Source organism: Bombus vosnesenskii, unplaced genomic scaffold, assembly GCF_011952255.1.
Source record: "Bombus vosnesenskii isolate JDL3184/JDL3185 unplaced genomic scaffold, Bvos_JDL3184-5_v1.1 scf7180000013294, whole genome shotgun sequence".
NCBI classification, from domain to species: Eukaryota; Metazoa; Arthropoda; class Insecta; order Hymenoptera; family Apidae; genus Bombus; species Bombus vosnesenskii.
The window spans coordinates 1350520-1376658 of record NW_022882945.1 but is presented as its reverse complement, the minus strand read 5'-3'; the positions used below and the strand labels follow the sequence as shown (position 1 = coordinate 1376658).

The window sequence follows — 26139 nt, the reverse complement described above, 5'->3', positions numbered from 1 at the left end:
AGAAGGAAAAAATTAGGAGAGCAAATGGAAATATCGAGATAGCGTGTTTCTGACTGATCGTTTCCTCGGACGTGGTGAGGTTCTCGGTCACCGTGCGTCGTCGTTAACAGCGATCCCGCAGCGAAGAGAGCAGAGCGAGCGAAGAGAGAAAAGGAACGCAGCGGAGAGAAGAGGGTTCCGCGCAGTCGGGTTCGTTCCGAGGGTGAAAATCCGTCGGGACTACTGGCGTCACACCGTCTAGCTCGATCGTGTGCGGGACACCGACCTCCTGATTGGTCACGGGGGGAGATAAAATTTGGGATCAGCTGTAGCTTGCCGGAGGCCAGCAACCCCCATAGCCGGGAAAGGCAGAAATGGCCTGCGTATCGTTGCGGTCTGTGTGGCAAAGAAAAACACTCGAGGAAATGACGTTTCGCGGTGTTTCCTTTCCTCCCTAGCCGCGCGTAAACGGCGCAACCCGATGTCCGTCAGGTACTCTCGATTGGCTTGCCTCCTGTTCGGCAAACTGCTCCCGTTCCGACTTTTTTTTGTTTTTCCAGGAACAGATTATATTTGTGATAATTAAAGTATTAAGATTGGCGAGGAATTTGAATAAATAATAAATAAATAATTTTGGAAGTATAATATTTGTAATAAAACTCTAAACTGATTCTCTGTCGTTCATTAAACTATTTCCATTTTAATTCTTATTTTTAAATTGACGAAAAATTTCAGTATGATGTTCGTAATAAAATGTTACCTATTACGATTAAAATTTCAAAATTGCTGGAAAATCTTAATTTACATTGGATATAAAGCTTTGTCCGGGATACAATATTGCATTACAATATTTGCAACGTTAGATAAATGTTTTACGGTACCGCGATAATCGCGATCAAAGCTATTTCTGAAGATACCGCAGCGAGTTTCAGATCCTTTATCTGACCTACCAAGAACAATGTGGAGATGAACGATAAAAGAATGATGTAAATAGTATTTTCTTGCAAGGCAAAAAAGTAACACGGCAAAGAAAGGAGAAGGCGGAGCTATTTATTGCGTGTTTCGTCGTTGAATCCCGCGGGATCGAGGCATAAGAGACGGCGAAAAAATAGAAGCGAGAGAAAGGAGGCGGTCCGTGCTCCATATAAATTGCGCTCTTAACCGTGGATTCGATTAACGGGCTATAAGCGGTGCTGAAATGACGGAGAAAGATGCAACGCGAGTTTTAATGAAATTAAAGAGGAAGAGGAACGCGCCGCGCGTCGGTTTACAATTAGAAGAATCAACCGCATGCAGAGAGGCAGAGGTCCCGGTTAATTTATTAGATTCTCAGGTCTAGAGTAGATCCTCCTCTTAATGAGAAAGCAGAACAATTAACGAGAAGATAGATCAAAGAGAGGAAGATCGAGAAAAGAAGAGAAATTCATTTAACTGTCTTATTGCCAATATCGTTGCCATCAATTTTCATTTTTCATCGTGTTTAGCGTCGAGATAATTTAATTCGTCGTTCGGGAACATCCTCCGTGTGTTCCGTGCATCCTTTTTTCACGCGAAGCTCGTATCGTCATCAACGTGTAAAAGCGCGAGCGCACTAATACGGATCAGTGGCAGCCTTTTTTCACCGTGACTCGAATTTAATTATACTACTAGGATCATGGAAAGGAGGAAATAACGGGATACCTTACATAAGAATACATAAGGCAAAAAAGAAAGTATATAGAAGTTGTGGAAAAAAGAACGGAAAGAAGAAGAGTCATCGATGATGTATTAAAGTAAAGGAAAAGTGTAAGAGAACAGGAGGGGTCCACAGAGGGGGACGTCGTTCGCCGTTGCCCCGTTCGCACCCATCCATCGATCGATAATGCGATCCGGCGAAGGGTGCACCGGACGAATCGCAGAAATAAGGGCTGCCTTCTCTTTCTCATTCTCTCTGTCGGTTCTTCCTCTCTCCGTCTCGCTCGTCGCTGCTCTCTGTACTCGCGTTCATCTTTGCGACTCCACCCTCACCTGCTAGCTCGGAACGAAGGTAGACTCGAAAGGTGTACACCAGCCAGCCAGGCAACCGGCAAGGTTACTCACTTTCCCTATGCGTACTACCGTGCCACGGCTGCGTGAGTATCCGGCTGCTGCACGGGCTGCTCCTACGTCTACGTGCACAAACGTACACATGGCCAACATCTCTGTATGTGCACCCTCATCCACGTACCATTACGCGGTCCAGGGGATTGTGGACGTACGACGAAGAGAGTGTAAAGAGGCGCACACGGATACAAACGTACAGAGAAGATCGGCCGATGTCGTCGGTGTTGGTGATGGTATCGGAGGTGGTGGTGGTGGTGGTGGTGGGTAAAGCGACTATAGTGGTGGCGATATCCATAGAGGGGTTGCAGATCGATGGAGCAGTGACGTCGCGGGGTGCGGGAAGCTGCGTCTCCATGGTGACCGCCAACGGACCCGGCAGCTCTCTGTGTACGGTCCGACCAGCGCGCTTGAAATTTTATTAAATTTCATTTGTGCCTTTCTTCCTGTTCCTTTGCTTCTCTTGCACTCAACCGCCTGTCCTTCTCCGATCATTGCTTTTGTCCTTGTTCTACCCGAACGTCCATCTCCCCTTCCCCTTCACCCTTCCACCCTTTTACCTAGCTTTTCTTTTTATTTTCGACACTTCTCGCCCGCTTTTACGCGACCAACGAAGAAAACGACGGATTTCGTCCTCCCTTGTAAAAAGACCCGGAAGAAGTGACACATCGTTGGCCGTTGAAAGGACGAGAAATTGGTTTTCACCCGTGAAGGGCTCCGACAATTTTTTAGAGCAACTCTGGGCAGCAGAATAGATAGGGGAAAAGTCGATGGTTTCGCGTAGTTCGCCAGATTTCATCGAGAATCGTTATAATATCAAACGAAGTCGCGATACCGGGTCCCGGGGATTAAAGTCGACGGCGATTCGTCTGGTTTTCGTTCTCCAATCGTTCGCCGTCGCTCCATGGCGTACGTTTCATCCCTCCGCCTTCTCTTCCTCTCTACATTTCTACTTTGCTCGTTTGAAACACCTTTTCACCGACGAGTCACGGGACGATACAAGGGATTCCGATTAGCCTTTGATCCCGCGACGGTGGCCATTATTTTTCCCGATGACACGTTGCTCGGGGCGAGAGACAGTCGTGCCTCTGTGCACGTAAGTAAAGGACGAAAAGTACGCTCTGGAGGAAGCGTCAGTTAATCTTCCTCCTCTTCGTTAATCTTCGAGCCGAGCGAGAGAAGTTCTTTTTTGGCATCCAGACACGGAGTCCTCTTTCACTCCTCTTATCCCGTTGAATTTACGAGCAAAATGATGGAGAGGGTGTCTCCTTGTGTTTTCCATGGCAAACTCGCGGAGAACTTCTGCCCGATTACCGGCTTTCTCCAAGTTTATCATTTTTCCACCCTTTGCCCCGTGTGCCGCTGGGCTCGAGGTCGTTGATCATAATCAACCACCAGTTTCCACGGGCATTCCTTTTTTAATCGACCACTGAATTTCGTATATCGTTATCGTAGATCGTCTTCTTATCTCTCTGAACGAACTATCTACGAAGCTTGCTCGTCTCGATCACGTAGTTATGGTCTAAATTACCTCTTCGAGTTATCGCGTATACGAGACGAGATACGATGTTCATTGACTATATATTGGTAAAAACGCGAATTAATTTAAGTTCTCTCGTGTGCTCTACTACGAGATGCAGGCTTCGATTTCACGCGTTTATGATCTTGGCTAAGTTCGCGTGGGAAAGCAGGGCTGCACATCGTGTACAACATTGCTGTAGTTTCGACGAGAAATCGTCAATTAAGCTGCTCCACACCCACCATGATTTTTTCATTCTCCTCTGATGGCGAACTTTTCCATCTTTGTCGTTGCATAAATCGATGTCACGTATTATATTTGTATCTTTATTACGAATAAGTTATTTTCCTTTTAGTAATTCAAGATATAATTACTTTCGAAATAAAACGAACAAACGTAAAGCTATACTACAGTAGTGGAGAAATCATGTAAAAAAGAAAGTGAAACTATATCTTCTTGCAGCCGTCGCTCGGAGCCCATCTCGTTCCAACACTCTCCTCTTATATTTTTTCAGCGTGTCGACAATTTAATTTAGTTCAAAATTCCGCGATTCCAATTCCGCTCGACGGAAAAAGAACGTCAGAAGAAGTTGGCGAATCGATGAGCGCGCCCGTCGTCAAAACTACCTACGTTCTCTTTTACCATTTCCCTCTATTTCTTTAATTCTCCGTGACAAGGTAGAGCAGTTCACCGATGACTCAGAGAGATAAAACGCGAGAAAATGGAGCGGTGAACGGCTGCTACGAGTGATTTACATCCCCTACGAGTTTTGCTTCGGTATAAAACCGAAACGATCAGAGTCCGATTGAATTTGTTGATCCATCCGTGTCCTCGACCCTCGAACGTCACGCCATCAGCCAAGAAGCGCATTACGAAGAACGAAACGATCCATCCGAATCGGTGCGCTGCAATTTATATGATTCGACGTTTACGAGAATGCACCTAGCAGCGTGTGAAGAGAGAGAGAGAGAGAGAGAGAGAGAGGGAGAGAGAGAGAGTGCGATTCCGTGGGTTGTTGAAACAAATTTGAGTAGTCGACGAGTGCTTTCCGGGCTAGTTGTAATTATTCCTCGTCTCTGAACGAGCGTTTTTCGGATAATAATGAAACTCGACGAGCAACGCCGACTCGACGATGACTGGGGAGTGCATTGATCGTCGAATTGCAGATGACGCTTTACATCGATCGTTTAAATTTGGGTGTGTGTGTCCGGAGTTGCTTCCATCTCGAACGCTGGCATTCGAAAATCGTGGTCAGGAATTTCGTTTCGATTACTAGGTGAGCGATTTAGGTGCATCCACTTGTACATCGATGCTACGAGAAAAGACATCCTCTGAAATGGCTAGGATTGGGAAGTTGTTAGATGTCGATGATATTCGTTGAAATTCGGGCTGGGTTTTCAGATGAAACTACATTGACCGTGCCAACTGCGGGAAAAGAATAATCTACGTGCTCGTTGTAGAGGGATCTCTTCGGATATTCTATAACTGTTGAAAGAAACGCTAACTAGATTCACGAGGGAAACTAAACGAAGAAACTGTTCGAACGTGATATGAGCATCATCTTGTTCTAATATAAAAATATGCATGAAATGAATTGGAGTATTAACATTCGCTCAAGGAAAGATCAATGTGACGGGGGCAGTGAATGAAGCTAGCTAAGGTCAGGTATTTATAACCCTCGCCACTGGAGTATCGAGAAAAATGATAAAAAAGAAACAAAAATCTATATCGTTCCCGTAGGAAGATCCCATAGAAAAATAATGCGACGATAGAAAAAGTTCATCCAAGACCGCAACTTGTTCCTTCTGTCAGTAAATCTCTAATTAACCGCGTCTCGTCGTTCGCATGGCTCTCGATTGTTTTCGTGGATGACCTACCGAAAACGGCGCGATAATTTTTGCGATCACTGCACCGAGAGCCCACGGCCGGACACAGGCAGCTTGGCTGGTGGACGAGAGAGACGACTAAATAGATACGGATAGAATGAAACAAGGAGAGAACGAGAGGAGAGCGAGTCACGAGCCCCGGAAGGGAGAGGCGCGTACATTCAGCAAATAAAAGAGAAGGAAAGAGGAAAAGGAGCGGAGCTGGGGATAAGTTGAACGAGGAACGAGCAGACGGTGAAACAGAGATGAAAAGAGCCAGAGGGTAATCGAGAAACGAAGCGAGAGAGAAGGAGAAAAATTGTTGGTAAAAGAGAGAAAATCGAGGGAGCAGAGTGGTATGAGACGAAGATGGAAGAAGGGAGAGTAGATAGTGGGAGGGGCGGGTGTCGAGGGGGTGTGTTTGGTCCGGGAACTCACGGTGATGCTGTATTGATCCGAGTGCACGAGCAGAGCTAAAGTAAGCCGAGGCTGGCAGAGCGTTGCCTTGGCAACCTCCTCCCTCATCCCTCAGGACTTTCCATCGGTCGGACCAGCCCCTCGTACACCGAAAACCACCCCCGAACAGAGAACCGTTGCTGCGCCTCTCTCTTGCTCTCTCATCTCCATCGTCCCTCTGCTTTCCAACTTCTCTGTCTCTTCCCTCGCCCTCTCTCTGTCCTCACCAAGTCGATCTATAGGTGTTAAACGAACGCCCGCTTTCTCGTCGTGTCCTCGTATACGCTGGATCCCGCTAGATGTGGATGGAGGTTTGTACCGTTCTACATGGGCGTACGCGAAAGATCCTTTTTCCAGTCGCGCGCACGTAGAATCGCTCCTTCCGGGGTCTTCGACACGTATCTTTTCTTTTGCCATCGCGGAAATAATCTCGTCTATTTGCCGATACTAGCCATTTCTGGTCGCTTCGTTCGCTGCAGGCTTATTCATGTTGTTTCTTACTGTTGTTGTTTCCGCGAGAACGAGGAATGAGCGAACTCGGTAATGACAATATTAGCATATTCCTGTCGCTTGTTTATCGTAGGTTTACATGTATCACGTAGTATCGATATTATAGTGCGATTGAAACAGTTTATGATGCGGAATAATGAATTTCTATTTTATTGATATCGATGAGAGTATTAAGTTGTTTAAAATCTCACGGTAAGATAAATGTCGTCAGCCACATTCCAACTGGCTCGAAATTCGAGAGGCTCCTCCATCGAACAAGCCGTTTACGACGGAGGGTGCTCGACCTAGAAAGATTCTGTATTTATTTTCCCACAAATAGGAAATTTACCGCGTTCAATTTATCGGATGCAATCGCCTAGAAGTAAATTCGATTTCGTTCTACGTAATTTAACAATTTAATCTATTTCACACAAACGCACAAAAAAGAAAAAAGAAAAGAATCTTCGTTTTCCTATATGTATCCATTCATATTGAGATGCGAAGTATGATGGTATAATTTGGTGAATTTGAAGTACAATACAACCCTCTTGAACAGAGAAGTTCGATGAGGGAGCGACACTCGCTAGCTCCTTAAACAATTCCAGCCTGCTATAGATATGTATTACAGCCCTCATTTCTGTGCCAAAGATTTGACCACCTCGAGAACTCAGCAGGGGTTGAGAGACTGCAACATTATGCCGAATTGCGTATAGTAAACATTTCGAATAGAAGTGAAACTAACCCATACACCCAACCACTATTTCGGTCAGGAGGGATGGATATATCGTGTGATTCAGACTCGAGGGTATTATCGATGTTCGAAATTCTAGGAGTGGAAGACGCTTCCAAGAAAGTTGGTGTAAATCAAGCTTTCTGTTCCGAAGCTATAGGGCATGTACTTCTGTTCAAAAGTTTCTGGATAATTTCTAGATAAATACTTTACCTATAATTGGAGAAAATGATGGATAAATTATGTTGTAATCGTTCATTTATCTTGATACTTTGTTATAAAGAAAGTATATTAACAATTTTACTTATTTTTGTAGTTATGTTTATAAATATCTACAGTTTAATTATCAATAAAAATTGGCAGAAAAATAGCTTCCTACATAACTGAGGAATCTTCTGCTGTGAAAGAGTTAATAGAGAAAGTTTGAGGTAATAGCATTTATAATAAATTCATAAAGTAAGATAGTTGAAGTTGCACGGCTCAAGATATTTGTGACAAGTTGGAAGCTTCAAACATGATGAATGTACGGTTCGAAAACGTCTTGGAAATTGTATAAATCTCATCCACGCAAAATGTTTCCGGGTTTCATGGATCTATTTTACATGTGGTCCCGAGCCAAGTATGACGTAGTTGGATTCTCTCGACACTTTGAAATTCTGGTTGCATTCGCGTAAAACAAATTTCCTTTTCTCCTGGCACGGACAAACGTGGAGCTAGATGGTATTTTTATTAGGTACGTCTTCGCAATATTCTACCGTGCATAAATCTATTTTAATCTTTCCCCAAGACGACAGCTTCACCGGAAGACATCTTTTTCAATGAAAAACGCAATTTGTCAGTTTCCCTTTTTTCCTTTACTCCAACGTTCGCAATTCGCTATGAAGATTATAACGAAAAATAGAGCACTGCAAAATTGAAACTCTATTTTTCAATAGTTTCCACGATTACAAAAAGGATAAAAAGAAGGATGCTTCAAAAAGACAATAGAAAACAACTCTGTCGATTTTCAGTATAATTTCAAACGTGAATGTTCATCGCAAGTTATACATAAAAACTGACGAAAATCCTTTCTGCGCCCATTTTTGTGCGGCTTGCCTTGTTTCCCGGAGTATTAATTAAAACGGGAAACAAATGAAAAAAAGAGAGAGAGAGAGAGAGAGGGGGAAAGGACCGACAAAGAAGAAAAAACGGAGAGGAGACAAAAACATTTACGCCACGGTGAAAAATTCCCATTGTACCTGGGCAAAGGCGAGTCGAACGCCGGCGATACAGAGTTTTCGTCGAACGTGTTCGTTGCGAATGACAACCCCCTGTGTCGTGCACACGACAGATGCAGCGAACAATATGGCTCGACGTGTGTGCGAGTAGTCGGTTTTGATTTCGGCGTTATTATGCCCACGGTCAGGTATAACGCACGGTAGAGAACGTGTCAGCCGTCGATCCGTCGTTATTTCGTACTCCACAGAGAGAAAGAGAGAGAGAGAGAGAGAGACCCTATTCGTTGTTCGCAAAATTGATCTGCAACGTTACATGCAAGACCGTACGAATCGTGATACACTCTACGTTGCATTTCCGCTGCTCACCCCTACCATTTATGAAATTTTCAGCGCCCTTTTTTCTCCCGCCCTCCTTCGTTTTCATTTTTTCATTGATTTCCATGTTCCTGAATTTCCCTTTGTTCGGGAATGAATAACAGATCAAATGAATTTTAACGGTATGTGCGATTAGAAAAATGCACGGTGGATTTCATATTTCGAGAAGTTTATCCGTTCGAACGTTGATTCTTGTTGTCATTCGTGAGAGGAAATATACCGCGAGAAGGCGAGATGAGAAGAGTATATTAAAGAGGAAGGATTAGAATAGCAGAAAGTTGGAGAGTAAATTTATCCATTCAGGAGAAATTAGGTTTCAAAGTTACGATCGTTTCTGTAATACGCCCTGTATTACTCCATGATTACCTTTTCCAAAATATAAGAATAAAAAACAAGACGAGACAAAAGGGTAGACTGAAAAGGAAGGATTAAAATAATATTGTCTATTAATATAAAAATGAAATTATCTATAAAAATTATCAAAAGAACTTGAGTTTCAAAGTTACGACCACTTTCTTTTTATATACACTCTTTATTATCCTATCCTTTGTAGTTATGGAAATTCTAAATAAGAAACAAAGATTGTTTTGCTGTGGTTGATACTGAAAGTAAGTCACCCCTTGAAGTAGGGAAAGCATCCAAGTCACGAAAGAGCAAAAAACGATGTTGCACCCCCCTGAACGATGGGCCTTTCCATCTGGGCATCGACCTATCCAGATGGTAAGAAGCGGGTGCATCATCTCGTGAAACTTGTTCGGATATTCACCAGGGTTCGCCAGGCGTTGGTCCAGGCCAGCATCCACCAGTCGACGGTCACTCGTCCTGTCGGAGGAGGCTCGAACTACCTTTAGGGTTACAGGCAGTTCACCCTCTGCGCAGGGCGTCTGCAAATAATAGACGCGTGCGTGGTCCGTGTGTGTGAACGATTTCTCGTCTGTGGGCGATAATTTTATTAAGTACAAATGTATCGACTCTAGTGATGGAAAAAAAGAAACGCCGATAGGCGATAGGAAAACACGTGTGTTTTAATGACAATTAAATAATAAAGACAGAGGAGTGAATGATAGAACGTTACCTCTTGAGAGGTAGGCAAATAGCTTGCGCTGCAAAAGTTTCGCGTAACATGGCTGAGATCAGCGTCGCCTTGAATCGTAAACAGTGACATATTTTTATCATATTAAATTTATTATAAACGGCAGAAAGAAAGGACAAACGATATATTGCAATTAAATCGTGTGGATCGCGGTTTCGGATTGTACCACGATCAAAGAAGGATTTATATCGGAGAGATGGCCGGCTACGCGGTCGTGCGCAAAAAATTTTGCTGATCCTCGCTGCATTCGGAGGATCCTGCGCTGTGCATGACCATCAGCGGAAAGAAATTTGTCGGTAAGTGTTGCGGTTACTATTGATTATATTATGCTTGTCGATGATACCATTCGCTCGATACTTCGCGTCACTCACGCGTGAACAATGATAACCGATCAACCGACGTTTTCATGTTCGCGAAGAAGCCGCCTCTGGTGATTCGCGGAAGCACTGGACGGAAGTGAGAGAAGAAATACGTTTGAAACGAATACCATAGTCGTTTGAGAAATGAGATCGTACGACGGCGAGAGCAGTTCCACTGAGGACGACGATAGAAGAGAGGGCCTTCCTGAGGCGCATCTGCAGCAAGGTTCCTGGCAACGTTCGGCCTCGCATCCTACATGGGCTTGGGAACATCGTGCCGCTGTGTGTATCAATCGTTATGGTTATACATCTTTCCAAATTTGGTCTTTATTAAGCGATTAAAATATCTGGATAGTTACCATTCAGAAATTGGAAGGATGTTTGTCCTTAAGAATTCCTACATTAGCAAAGAAATTAAATTACATTGCTCAAAACAAATACTATGACAAATGATCTTTGATATATTGAGAGCCTGTTGAATTTAAAAATTGTTTCTCATGTTATTTCTATGGTTTTCATATGTAGCGGCACAAGAGTTAGAATTCGATTCAAATCATGTTGTTTTGCTTCGGAGTATCAAGACCGTTAGGTCACAGGTATCGTAAGGAGTAATGAACTCTGAGCAAAACAATGCCGCCGCTACATGTAATCGCAAAACAAGACAAGACTGGCAGTCTCATTGTTCGATCTCCTACACATACAACACTGTAATAATTGTAAAATGTACAAAAAAGAAATAGATGTACATACAAGTAACGAGTATAAAGGTCAAAGTGAAACAAAAGACGGTCCTTCAACTTACTTTAAAAGGTACTTTAACTTCGATTAGTGTATACTATTCAATATTGTCTGCTATTACAGCATCCATTACCACCACAATCAACAGCATCGCTCGAGTCTATGTATTCAGTACCGGGAGCATCTCACGCTAGTGTTTCCGCTCCTCCAGCTAGTTACTCGTCGGAGCACCCTCAGAGTGCACCTGGTAGAAGGACTCCCTTGGGTGCCGTCGGCCTCGGTGGTTTCTATTTTCAGCAGCAGCCCCAACCGCATGCTTCATCGAGTGCTCTTTCCGATGAAAATAGACCAGATCAAGAAAGGTATCAGAAAGCCTATAATAAAAATCAATGTAACCCATTTAAACAATATATTTATTAATCCTAACGTTTATAGACCCGGGGCATCGAGATTGAACTGCCCGCCAAAATCAAAAACTACTCGTCAGGGGAAAAGCATGCGATTGAACATTAACGCCAGAGAACGCAGAAGAATGCACGATTTGAACGATGCACTTGACGAACTTCGATCCGTGATTCCTTACGCCCATAGTCCGTCCGTAAGAAAATTGTCCAAGATTGCAACCCTCCTCTTGGCGAAAAATTATATTCTCATGCAAGGTACTTTATACAAAAATACAAGAAATAAAACATGATCTCAGCATGTTATCGATGAATGTATTAATTTGAATCGTGTTTATAAAATTATTGCTTACCAAATCATGCAGGAAACGCTTTGGAGGAACTGAGAAGAGTAATAGCGGTTTTACAGTCGCCACACGCTCACACTACTGCTTTACCACCCACACCTGTTTCCTACGATTTGTTGCATGGGTTCCCAGGTAAATTGTTCCAAGGTGTGCAGGATATGCAAGGACTTCCTACGACAGACCCCCAAAGCGTCACAGCAGGTGGACCTCCAACAGATGGTACTGTAGCCAGTGGAGAATCGAATTAAAGATTTCCAGCCTTTGTTTCTTCGACTAGATGTAGAATCGAATCAAACGTTAAAAGATGTGACGAGCGTTGGGAGAAGCATCAGAAGTATTAAAGGATTTCTTACTATACGATTTACAAAATAAAGGAAGAATAGGTAGACGGTATTACCTTTAGTGTGGATACCGATTTTTATGAATATATTGCGGGAATATTTAATGACACGCAACACGATTAATCTTCCAGAGGACAGAATCTGATAGATTCGATTTTAACATTAAGTCTATAGTACATTTCTAGTCTGTAAGTTTCGAACGCGAGACTACTTGTTGATATACAATGAAAGTATTAGAAGGAGAAGTATTAAGGGGGCGACGTACACTGTTACGAGTTCGATAAACACTGAAGTCAATACTAGTACTTACGGTTGATGCTCCTAAGATGAAAGTTTATGAAAGTACTAGCAATTAATAATTAAAAGTAATTACTTTACGGGCTACGATTATACTAACATGAGCAATAAATGACAGCATATTTCTGTCTCTGGTGAAGCGGAAATCGATTTATAACGAGAAAAATAAATAACAATCTTAGATGATTTTTTCTTATATACTTTCTTTTTCATTTTTGAAATATCAGATATTAACTGCCAGAGAGAGAAATGATGTAAGGATGAGGAATACAATTTCCAAATCCCGTCCGGTAACGCGATAGTCAATATAGCATGTGATACATGTCGAGATATTATAAATATATATATTATATTCTAGTCATACACGCGTACAGATCTTAAATATTCATATACATATTATATATATAGATATATATATATATATATATTTAATAATTCGAATTGAGCCATCGATTGTATAACTTATTTATATACATAATGCGTTTATTAAGAGTTTACTACGATGTGCCAAGAATATATCCATCTTTTTGCGGGAATAATCGAACGCGGGGTTCTATACGAAGAACGGAAGTATTCCTAATTAATAGCAATGATCCCTCAAATTATTGAACCTTATCTCTGGAAGCTTCCGTCCTTCGATAGGTTCAGATAGAATGTTGTAAAAAAATTTAATAATGCCGTTAAATGGCAAGCAATAACGACTATTATTATATTATTCCTGATATGATATATGGAATTCCTGATGACATTGGTCGTTAAATTAACAATAAAAGTGTGCAAACGCAACGCTAACGACGAAAACAGACAAAGATGTTTGTTGTAGAGTGTAGATATAACTGTTTAGTGCTCGAATAAAATCTATTTAAGAAAGTTATGGATCGGACAGATGCTCTAAGAGAAATTCGTCAGACATCAATAGAAAAAAAGATTATAAATATTATCTTGGTAGATTGTTATCATGCATGAGATAAGAAATTCAAATGGATAACGATTGACATTCTTTCAGGGCAACTGTACTATACAATATTGATTGCAAAATACATTGAAACAAATTAATACATTGATAACGCTCTTTTAACATAAAAGTGGTTGTGTACACCACAGGGTGTAACCAATTATTTTTCAAATATGCATTTGGAGCCTATTTTTGAACGAGACTCGTGTTTCTCAGTGAATCAGTATTACTCGATCTAATTCTTTGCAAAGATATTAGAAATATGTGAGTCGTTTAATGAAAATCGATCAACCCTTGCAATGTTGAAAATATACCGTATCTTCGCACTACTGCTATAATTAACGAAATGAAGGATAAGAGCTATTGATAGATCAAGACAAAATATTGAATATCTACTTCGAAATGGTGAATCATAGTTTCAATTATAAAACAATTACTTACTTATTCTTAATCTTTAGAGACAACTACATACTAGGAGAAATAGATAATTTCTATCAGTCATCGCACACGCGCTCAGTTAGTGGCGCCATCACGGTGACTGCATGACGAACTGCTAATTTGATTCAATTCGAACATTTTTTCGAAACCAAATGCAGTATCGCCATGAAACATAATTTCTACTTCCTTCAACTGTAAAAAAAGCAAGTCACGTATTACGGCGTGTATCATATTCAACAAAACGAATTAACTTTCAAATTGTAGGATGAATTTCGTTGAAGCTTAAAAGGTTCGATAAGTGGCGCCATCATGGCCGCCACTTTATGGAGCATTCACTTGATCGTCTTCCGTCCTTCTGGGAGGACCTTACACCGTATGTGCCTGATTCCACTGGGCTTATTGTGTGCGTGTCTCATCGGTGGCTTCAAGATGGCCTGCAGCCTACTGTTGCGCGCCATGGTGTGATCATTTGATTTACGGTGTTTCTGTTTCCGTAAATGATTCGTGAATAAGTTAGTTAGTGTCAGAACCACGACGTGACTCGACCGGCTGGTAACTTGGGGCAACATAAAAATGTGACGATCGTCTGTAAATCGGTAAGTCAGAACGAATACGATATTCTTTTCTACTTTGTAATAACTAAATCGTTGGTTTTATTCTTACTACAAACTTAATGACGTAGTCATTTCTATGGAAAAAAACTGAAGCGGTTAAAAGAACAAACAGGAAGGAGTTTAAAGGGATGGACTAAATAAACAGATATACCAGACGGTAACAAACTTTCTTTCCTCTGTATTCCGAAAGAGTATGGAGTAGAGTAGTACGATAAAACGATGATTTCAAGACACAATTGTTTTTAAGATGAGACGGTTGATAGGTTATGATGTCTTAATCGCGGCTAGTTCGTGCAATCTCTTTGTCCTCGTTGCTCGGTTGTTATCACGTATTTTTACGTTCATTAACCTTGTCTTTCTTGTGTTTCTTGGTGAATTAAAACGGAAACAATCTACGGTCAACATTGCTTCAAAAGAAACTAACAATCGTAGTGATATATCAAAAAGATTGATACAGTGTAATTCACGATATTCCGTTGTACATTTATACATACGTAGAGCAATATTTTCCATCGCGAGTGGAAGAACTAACCTTACCTTTCGATTGGGCGAAAGACGCAGGACAGAGTCGCTATTGGTAGTCTTTTTTACATATCTGACACGTAAAACTTATTTTCTTAGTGAGGTTAAACTTGGAGACTTTTGCCAAGGTTTACCATCTCCTTTTTTATTTAATTCTTAAAAAATGCGGTACGTTATTGTTTAGTATTTTTTTTTTTTGTGAAAGATGTACGAAAACACAGTTACCAAATCATTAATGTTACAAAATGTATACCAATTTAATTCATCACTTTGAAACAAATTTAGACATACTTAACGTTGTAATCGTAGAATTTAACTACATTGTACTCTGTTTATTAAATGATATCTGGTTGAGGTCTCAACAGGGAAACACAGAAATATCTGTTTTCATGAACGACTAATACCACATTTCGCAGTTACTTGTGAACAGACCATTGGCCAGCCTGTGCTTATTTGCCGTTGACGTCAATTAAGGTTGAAATACCTTGAAACAGTTGATTCGTTGCCTCATGATGCTCTTCGACGAAGGATTAACGCGTTCACGAATGATCGTATAGGACTGGACTAATACATACCATAGGATATCAGTATTCTGGTTCTTGCTAATGTAAGGTAAATAACAGCAAAATATTTAAATTGTTCGTCATCCTCGAGCTTGACATCGTGACACACTGGCTCCTGTGCCTACTTCCGGCCTACTACGTTTATGCCTTATTTTCCAAATTTATAATAGAATAACTATACTTTCTTTCAATGAATCATATTCTCGTACAGTATGTACACTTATTTACACGACTTTAATTAATGGGGTACAATAACAAAAAATGGTACTAATCTTTCTCTATGATAGTAATTTGTAACAATTTTGTTAATTTTTTTTAGAGCGAAGTTTGAGAGAGAGAACATTTTTATTCTATGACCTTTATCTATTTCTATAATTTAAACGAAATTTTTAGAGATTCTAGCAATTGAGTATTCCCAATTCTAAAAATCCTAAAAAACAGATGTATATTAATAGATAAAGGAGTTATATTAGACTACTTTTTGTAACACAATGATAAGATAATAAATAATATGAGAAGTGACGTTTGCGGTAATGACAAAAATATACATAGTTCGTAGGTTCAAAAAAGATCTATTCTAAATTCAAAAAGGTGTATTCCTAGATTTCCTTTTTAATATGATAACGATGGTATGTAACATATGGCGAAAAATTGGTAAAACTGGTTTGATAGAAAAGAATCCAGGTTCGATCGCCGAACACGGAAAGAAATTTCCATCCGTATCTGTCGAACTAAACAAAAGAAGTTACTCGTGACGCACTTCCGGCGAAACTTATCTCAGATGTATAAAAAGTACGTTAACAATTGGTACGCGTGACGTGTGGTATTAACGATAAAAGCCAATCTCACCAACGACGTTACAGCAACGTGAATTTTCGGATAAGCATCGCGAATGCGTTTTATAATACGAGCAACAAGTTTGTGGCATACATTAATTTTTACGAGTGCGCATATCTCCGATTGTCGAGGTGTACGCGCATCATGGCGACATTACGCAAACATACTGCGTGATCAGGAAATCGTTTCATATAATCAAGTTCGTTCGATACAGTGAAGTACGATGAAAGTAATGTTAGGTTGGTTTATATGAAATTTCATTTTTTCAAAGAATACTGTAAACATATGTAATATCTTTATGTAATCATGTATCTCTGTACTTTATCATGATGCGCCAACATTGGTTTTTGAAATATTTTATGAACTTTATGAAACTTTATAGAAGTTTCATATGCACTAACCTAATATTCATTAACGTACATGATATTATGTTTTTATATTTATATCTGAGTCAGATAACAAATTACTTAGAATTCATTTTCTTGTCTCAATTTTGATTATTCGAAGTACTATTCCAAGTATTTACATGATATCAATATCGAGTCCTTCGCTGAACGATAATATTATTCACGTGGGTAGTTTTCTAATTATTGTTATCAATGTATCAATAAGTGATTATCCTCAATTTGTTTGATAGGAAACGAACAAAGAATAGAATATCGATTATTGTGTCAAACATTACAAACCTGCCTATAATATACTCAATATAAATTCGAAATGTAAAGAAATCCTAGATTCTGCACTTTGTAGAAAAATAATAAATTATATCATGTTTTCTGCGGTTTTTAAAAATATCACACAGTCATCAAGCCACAGCATACAAGTACGTAACTGACTGGAGTATAGCGTCTGTTTCATGACGAATACTTGATGAACCAAAATTGTCGTTGGGTCAAGGATTAGCGTCTGATTGAATTATCTTAGCTCACTTTTTTTTTTATACGAGGGATAATAATAATTGAAGCGTACGAATGCAAAGCTGCGATTCCAACCAATGATAGAAAGTTTTCTGATATTTTGCTTATTTTAATGATATTGTAATAAATTCTAGTCGTAATATTGTTGTTTATCAACACGAAACCGAAAGTGATTTCTGACGAACCGTTCCGTTATCGGTATCGCAGCAACAGTTCTCTCTGTTTATACATAAGACTTGTCAACCTTCGTTTTTACGATTTACTCAGAAATATCCCATACTTGACGTCAACAGAAATCTATAAAAGATATCAAAAAGTTATTCATTAAATGTATTATTAACAATTTTAAAAATAACCTGACACATGATATGAAAAAAATTGAACTGTATTCACAGATAAATTAAATTGAAGAAAACATAATATATTCTAATTAGTTGCAATGTTACAATTTCATCGTGATATTCTTATTCGTAGAGTTTGTTGTACTTGGTTGATTAATGTTTGACCTTTGGTGTTATTAAAATTCTTATCCAATCAATGCATATCATTTTATTGCTAAAGTTTATTTTATAAGAATCTATTAGCTTTTGTAGTATGTACCATTTATACATTATATTTTTAATAATTATTAACATTTATATTTTTTATTGGAAATGCACAAAGAGTTACAGTTGCAAGAAACTAACGCATTCTTTTTTATATCATGCGATATTTTCAATTTAATTAAATAAAGTACTCATTTCCATCAAATGTAAATATCGCTAAATCAAAATGAAATGATTTTTAAATTTTGAGCTTTTAATCCTTTTTCTTAATTACACAAGCAGTACACTAGTCGGTCGAGTGCACGTGAGAGGATAGAATTGAAAATATCAGTAAACTATGCTAGAAAGTTCTTTGCGAATGTGTAGTCATGTTAGCTGTCTAACCATGAAAGAATTTGTGTTACGATATCTCGCGTGATAACGATATATCTACCATCCATTGCTGCATATCAGACACCCCTTTTCTGTTTTCTTATCCCATAGCGTGTTCCGTATCGGAATTCACGTAAATTCTGTATTTATTCCCATAGCTTTGCAAATTTACGTGCTCTCACAATCGTCTCATCCAATATTACACTTTGGTCGACTTTCATTATTCGTTCAAGTATGATTTTTTCACTTAATTTTTATTTAAAAAATCAATCAACTAATAGTTTTATCTATCAAATTTGTAACTTGAAGTAGTAAATTCAAGGACGCGCTGCATGCGTGCTGGTGATTACGAAAGCTTCTAAAAAAAAAAATTGAACTTCCCAATTAAATTTCTCCTTTATATTTACAACCAAACAACATTTACCGAAAGAACCAATCGTATACATTTCACTAAAAAAAAAAAAAAAAGATTTATGTGAGAATGTAAACGTAAGGTGAACTGGAATTCATTGCTTTAGCAACGTCGTTCCGTGTCGTTCTCTTTTCTTCTTTTTCTCCCAATAGTTTTGGATTTATTATTTTTCATTAACGAACAACCAGAGGACCAGGGGTGGGTGGGTGAGAGCGTCGAGTGAAAAATGATGAAATGAGAGAGCAGACAAGAGAGAGAGGATCGTGGTAGCAGGGGGAAAGAAACCGGAACGAGAGAGAGATGAAAACAAAGCGGACACAGCCGCCAGGGCAACAATGGCGCATCGACCCGCCAAAACTCGCGCTGATGCGCAGAAACGCGCGCGTCGCGTCTGCTCTGACCGAACAGCATTGCAACTAATCCTTTATATATCTCGTAGCACGATTATTTTGTCAGCTAGAACGATTTTCCGATAGGACAGATAAATCGAGATAAATCATCTTTGCGAACGAACGGAATACTACGCCGGACGAACGCAGTTGAAAAAAAGAAGCAAACGTCTATTCACCCGATGCGCAAAAGCATGCGCAGTGGGGCTCATGGAAACGACCGACTCTTGACTAACGTAGTAGCTTCTTTGCAGCTGAATTCCTTTCAAACTGATCGTTTTTTACCTTTTTTTTCTTTTAATTAAGTTCTTTTTTATGGCAGAGATTAGTTAATTTTGTTAATTAGAGAAAGATAGGAATCTATGGTAGATATACGTTTTAATAAGGACGGATATATTAGTCCGGCTTTAGACGTTATGTTGCAATAGTTGTTGGTAGGAATAGGAGAAAGTTATTGCAGTACTGCTGTTTTCGGAATAACATATTAACTGTACTGCTTGGTTTGCAGAATCTAATACGCAGTCTTAAGCGATTCTACAGGAAACGTGCTAGCTTCTTTGCTATCTTACGTTCTCCTTTATTGCTGACTGTTCATATGCTGAACTTCCCAGTTGTAGCATAAAACATTCGAATAATTATCACTGGAAGATGCATGTTGGAGTCATATCAAACGAAAAATATGAATATCGTATAAGATCCAGACATTATTGAATCTACATAAAAATATAAATAGATTCAAGACATATATACAACATTTATATGACTTTTTAAAATAAATTTTTGTAAGTTTGTAAGATACTGTGTTACTCCTGTAACTTGGTTTCTATCGTCATCAACATTCAAAACAGAATGTACATAAGGTCTAAATTGGAAAGTTCAATTGGATAAGGTTGACGTCCTGCGTTCCCCCGTTTAGGTTTCAATCTGGACACGATATAACCTTTGGAAATCAGTCCAGGTATCCTAGAGGACACTTCGTCCCAGTTCGTTCTCGTGAACGGGGCAGGACTGAGAAGTATGGTCCAGGATGGATGAAGATCAGGTGCCGTGGTTGCCCTGGCAACCGGCATTGATCCCTCCCCTCTTGTTCTACCGTCCTTTTCGTCTCTCCTCCACCACACATTATTTCTCTCTCTCTCTCTCTCTCTCTCTACTCCCCGCCCCTCCCCCACCTATCTCTATCTCTTTACCATTTCTCTCTTTTCAGTGTCGAACACAGAGATACAGATGCATACATAGATTTGAGAAACACAGAAGAGAAAAATCTCTTTTCTTACTCGGTTCTGGCTTGCTACACTGCTTTCGCTTCTCCTTTCTTTCTTGACCCCCTCCCCCCTCTCACTTCATCCCTATTCAACGAATCTCTTCTCTCTGTTTTTTGATTCTTGTTATCTTTGAATCCAGCGTCGATCATTCGTCATCTTGTTTGAAGCTACGAAAAAGACTAAGAGTGGCTTTAGGGGTTGAAATGAAGAGGTGAGCTCGAAGAAAGAGGGAAAAAGCGTGTGTGGTTTGCCAGAGAGCTATTTAATACGTGATAGTTACAGAATATGTAGTGAGATCGAAGAAATGGTAGGCGATACAGGTATGGTAAAGTAAAAAATCTCGATCTCTTAAATAGAGCGTTGTCAAGCAACCGATATTATTTCCATTGCTGTAGCTACGACAGAAATATTATACTTAAAGTAGTGGCCATGAAACCTCTCCTTCTTTTTCTTACTTTCTTTTTTATTTACCTGTTTGCGGAGGTGCCAAAAATTATCACTATAAATCCTGTCCATAGGTTTTATCTAATTGTAGATAAAATGTCCTTATTATTACATTTTCTTATGATACATATAGCTAAGAAGTATTAGTTTCATTTTTTAATCATGGCATCCATTTCCTATTCTAAGTATACTAAATGTCCTGTGACTTATGCATGATGTTATAAATCGAGGTCTTTCCCTCTTCCTTAACCTATTAAGGACCAAAAAGTAAAATAATTTTAATGCGAATAAGGTTATCGATCATCCTAAAATGGCGAATGTTATATCAAACATCTCTAAAATCGTTTAGACGTGTCTAGTGTTGCAACTTATTCGGACGATTCAGACATTCCACGAGTGTTTCTACCACGTTGCAGATTCTTCGGTGAAATATCTTCCCCCATTCTAGTTGAAAGCTATTCATTTTACTTGACCGCTACTCCATTCTTCCAGCGGAGTTTTCCTGGTTTTCTTGTTAACACCAAGTGGCGTCCGGAAGAGGACCACGAGTTTGTTTACCGTCATTTGTCCGTTCGGTCCCTTCGGGGTGTAAACGGACGCTGGCCAGTGCTGACCTCGTGGTCACGGGTTAACCTCCCCGCGGTAAAGACAGATTAGGATAGGTTAGGGTTATGAACCATTGGTTAGCCAACAGACGTGAAGGGCTCTTGATAACATGACTCCCCTTGATCCGACTTTTTCGATTCCAAGATGTTTATTCGACCAGTCGCGGAGAGACGCGATCGCGAGGAAGCGCGTCAACGGAAATCGTAAATTCCCGTTACGATCAATGAGTATAACACTGAGTTTAACAGATTATAATATTATATATTTTCAACAACTTTGTAGAGAAGATAGTTACGCTGGTGCGTAGATATAAGTGAGTAGGTGAATGATTGAAGGGTGTAAATCCGGTAAAGAGATGTTGACTGTTCTAAAGTCGGTGAATTAGTCTAGAGATATCGATAGAGAGATCTGTAGTCGTAGATCCCGTGAAGTCCGGTGACGATACTGTTGTAAAGAAAATCACTTGTTCAGTGGTGAACGCCCCACCACACGTCACTTGGTTGGAATCCCGGGAAACATGAGAAAACCCAAGTTTCCCCAATTTTTACCTAATGGAGCAATAACCATAAGGAACCTCATGACCCGAGCATATGTTATGGCGCTTAACGGTCTTAACGGTAAATGAAAAAGTTTTATGACAGTTCCTTAGGATTATTGTGATCCAACCAATTGTGTTGACGTGGCGAGGGCCGCCGAGGGATAGGTTCCGGGCTACGCAAGGATTCACCCGACGAAACAGATGGATTGACTGAGGTTGAGCCATGGATTTGTGAACCGTCGCGTTTATCGCGCGATTGCCTTCAATCCATGCACTTGTTACTAGACAGTTCAATATTACCTCATAAAACGGTACTTTTGTTCCTGAATGTTCCTCTCATCTCTTCTTGTGATACGTTTCCCACCGATTTAACCCTTTGTTGCTGTTTCAAAAATGTCGAATGTACCTCAAATATTATATGGATTTGTTAGTAGTTAGAATGAATTTTCATTGAACAAATTCTAATAATATAATCAAACGAAATGGTCGAAAAATCAAAATGAAATATTACTTATTTAATATAATGTCGTTGTGTATGCTCAAAGCGTATTGACTAATTGTAAGTACAACGTACAATCAGAAACGCTTCGTTTTAGCAGATGGAATCAGAGGGTTAACACTCATTTTTTATGAATTTTTATTGACATTTAGATGAGTTTTATAAATTTTCAATAAATTCAGCATCTATATTAATATATAACTTTTATTTCTATAGTATTACTTTAATTAGTTGAGCTAATAGGACGTTAGCGAAGACTCAAAACGTTGAACTTGTCGAATTAACCAACGTTCCTCTAGCGCTTGAGCAAACAAGCAGAACAAGCGATGGTCATTAGCGAATTCCACAAATGCAGTTTAATCGTTTATTCTTCAAATCGATCGGATCGAACGGTGGCTTTCGTCCCTTTTTGCGCTCCGTGGAAACCGAAAATGGGGAAAGTGAAGTCTAGCGGAGATTAACCGCGATCCACGGTAAAACTGTGGAATTAGGAATGGTCAGTTCCAGGGGAAATCGAGAGGCCACCTATTACGTTGATTCGTCGTTCAACGCGTTATCACGAACACCAATGGATGTGCTATTGATGCGCGGCGTCCGGACGCCTCGTGAATCCTCAGTTTCTACTCCATCCCGTCGTTTCTGGCGCTCTTCCATCCAACACGAATTATAGGTTTCCGTACACCTCGAGGTAAACATTGAGAGAAAGGGATAATACTGTGAGAGTGACCAATTCAGAAGTTTTAATTTCCAAGAACATCGTGTATTTTTGATTTGTAATCAACAACCATACGGTGAAGCACGATAAAAATCACTTTTGTTGATTTTTTAATTTCGATGGCTACTTGACGGCTAGAAGAGAGTATCTTAATATACTTATATGGTTGAGAAACTTGTAAAATCTTAAGATACAAGCCTATTAGAGATGATTGAAAAATTTATGATATTACGCAACAAACCAATAACATAATATTATGACAACCAATTGACTTAAATTGTACTCGTTATTAAAAATTGCGTATCTTAACGTATGACACGTTCCTCGATTCTGAAATGGTAAAATGCAGTAGGAAGAACATGATTGGTAAGGTGGAGCCGATTTGACTTGATCGAGAGTAGGTGGAGAAGGAGTTTACATAATAGCACGCATGGCTATATTTATCGTAAAGACCGACTTGTTGTAGAAATGCAAAATGTAATCTAAATAACAAGAAATTGTAACGTAATAAAACCTTCGAATTTATCTCGTAACTGTAGTAACTGACTCCAGCAATTTTTAATCCGTATAAATTCTATAAAGGAAACGCTCGTATCTACGAAACAATTTACAAAGTCCCAAGTGGATTGAAGTTGTAGGGTCAAAGACTTAACGTACAATCAAAATATCCGGAACGAATGCTATCGAAAAGATTGCATAAAGTCGTCCACCGGTTCTTTTGATCCAGCTTACACTGGTAAGTGCACGGACACGAAGAACGGCAGCAAAGTTTTCGTAAGTTCTTAGGCGAAGTTTCTATTGGCGTCCCATTCCAATGGAACGTATAGATCCGTTTTTAGTTTCCACCCTCCGCTTTGTCCTTCGTGCGACACAATGCTCGTACGCGTCGCCAGTCTATATGGAAATCCGTTATCGTGTTTCACTTCATGAATTCGAATGTTATGAGAGGCAATGAATTTAACGCTGGAGGACACTTGCCACAGAGGGTGGACTTGTCTTCTGTTTTATGTTATCCTGCCACGATATCGTCTGTTTTGATACTCGTTTCAATTTACAAGTGACTAAATTATACTTTCTAGTTTTGTCTGAGTATACGCTGGACCATACTACTTGTAGCTTAGTGACTTTGGGCTTTTTCTGATATCACTTCAAATTAATAAATGGTAAATTATTGTTCTGTTTTAGTAAATGTTACTTCCAATAATTAATAGACTATGGATGTTTATGTATTCATTAGAAACTTAAATATGTTAAAACGTATATGATGTACGTAATATATAAGAATATATAAAATATCTACATTAGAGTACTCGTATTACGATATTTACAGACGGCACTATAAGACTTAGGATCTAGTCTTTTACGAACATGACAACGAACAATCGCAAAATGTTAAAAAATGGCAACAAATATCGAGCCACCGTTCTGTTAACTCTGACGATATTTCCAAATTTTATCAAGGCCGTTTCGAAGGTCGGTACAGCGAGACGCAGGTGAGGTTACCTCGGAACTGCTGTCTTCCATTTCGTCCCCGTTTCCTCTAAAATTGATGCGGTTTCGACATCGTTCTATCTAACAATGGCCGTTGTGAAACTCTTGCAATGCTCGGCCAGCCAGTCGGACCTAGCAATCTCAGGATGATTTTGCAACAGGCCGCGCTCGTGCGTTCGTTCTACTTGCATTCTACCTTACCGGTCGTCTAGGATACTTTCACGTCCGGCAAAAACCTATCGTTCATCGTTTAATTAGCTATTAATAATTCAATTTCCAGCTAGAAAAATCGACGTAATTAAATCCTCGAATTAACGTTGGAATTTAACCATTAAATTATCGAGTTTCCGCTGTTGAAATATCACATTTACAGCGCTATCTGCACGTTATAGATCATTTATTTATTGATCTCAGAATGACAACTAATCGTATTTTCAAGAAATATCTCCGTGTGAAGATCATCAGGACGTTCGCATTTTCTTTTATCTTATGATAGAGTAATTTCAAAGTTCCATAGAATTCTACTCACAAAAAATCTTCAATTTATCAACGGCTAAAGACTAATGTCTTCTAAATGAAAAAACTGCCTTTCCATCCTAAGATTCCAGCACCGTCGCTAATTGTATTGTCATTAATTCTCCTCATGCCGCGTCTATTTTTGATCAAGCACACGATTCCATACACTTGGTTGCACGTTTTTATCGTTGGTGCACGTGGCACGCGTAAGAAGGTGATCGCGAAGGGGGAAGAAAAGAAGGGACATGGGAAAGTCAGTGGATTTAAGATCGCAGGAGACGGCAGAAGGACGAGTTATTGCAAGTTCCTTCATACGGAGGTAACCGCAATCGCGAAAACTGGGTCAGGCCTGTTTTCTCCTTTGATCACCAAAGTGGTTCGATCACTTTTTTTTTAGTGCATTTTTTTCTCGCTCATCTAGATCAAATTGCATTTTCGCCGATTGACAACGACATCGGAGATGACCGGTATTATCGGTATCGGGGACGAAGTTTAATTAGATTTCCCCTTTTATCGCGAATTATCCAACGATCGGAACCCACCCAGGTGGTGGCCTTCCATAGCGGCGGAAAAGTTACGGCCGGATCCACTTGTAGCGTTTTATTGCGTAGAAATTACTTTCCCAACTCTATCTGCAGTAAATTCGGGGCCGGTGCGGATATTCTACGAAAGTTTTCTAAGAGAAATACACTTTCCAATGACTGTACCGAACAAAGTATGCCCTACATTGTCCTGGCTTATTTTCGATCTGTACGACGCTCATAGTGATTTATGTACATAGTCGATATAAAAAGCGAACGATAATTGTTGGTATATAACAGTTGATATAAATGCGACCGGTTGTCACCTAATGTATATTAAGTTGACCCAACGTTCAGAACGCAATCTTTGAAACCTGTATCTCAGTTAATGCGTGATCCTTGTTCTGCATAAAAAAGGAGTATATTAAGCAACGCGGCAAACAATGGGGGGGAGCTGGCAAACCGCGAAGGTTCATCTGGTTTGTTTTGGCGGCGAATCCGCGGGGTTTTTGCTCGGAGAATGTGCATCCAGTGCGCGTGCCCCGCGAGAATGACGTCATTCTCGTGAAACATTACGAATACCTCACGCTCGCACGTCGCGACGCTAACGAGTTGCAACGACACGTACCTACTGGGTGCTCGGCAAGATATTACCTGATTTTAATCGTTATAAATTTCAATCTAAAATCACGTAG

At 39.8% G+C, this 26139-nt stretch overlaps 2 protein-coding genes across 3 annotated transcripts in view; both read left to right on the top strand.

Moving 5' to 3' along the window:
• The first annotated feature begins 9756 nt into the window (after window positions 1-9756).
• On the top strand, window positions 9757-13159 carry LOC117233045 (class E basic helix-loop-helix protein 23). Its single transcript, XM_033492947.1, has 5 exons — window positions 9757-10098; window positions 10221-10443; window positions 11023-11261; window positions 11335-11558; window positions 11666-13159. Exons 2-5 carry the CDS (start codon window positions 10306-10308, stop codon window positions 11893-11895), a joined length of 831 nt encoding a protein of 276 aa, XP_033348838.1. The 5' UTR covers window positions 9757-10098; window positions 10221-10305; the 3' UTR covers window positions 11896-13159.
• An 840-nt stretch (window positions 13160-13999) lies between these two features.
• LOC117233043 overlaps window positions 14000-26139 on the top strand; it is a 31853-nt gene continuing 19713 nt past the window's right edge. The window contains exons 1-2 of one of the 2 annotated variants that reach the window (XM_033492936.1): window positions 14000-14274; window positions 15231-15426. The gene's annotated coding sequence lies outside the window, so the exon portion shown is untranslated. The remainder of the gene's footprint in view (window positions 14275-15230; window positions 15427-26139) is intronic. The other variant, XM_033492937.1, reaches the window with a different exon arrangement.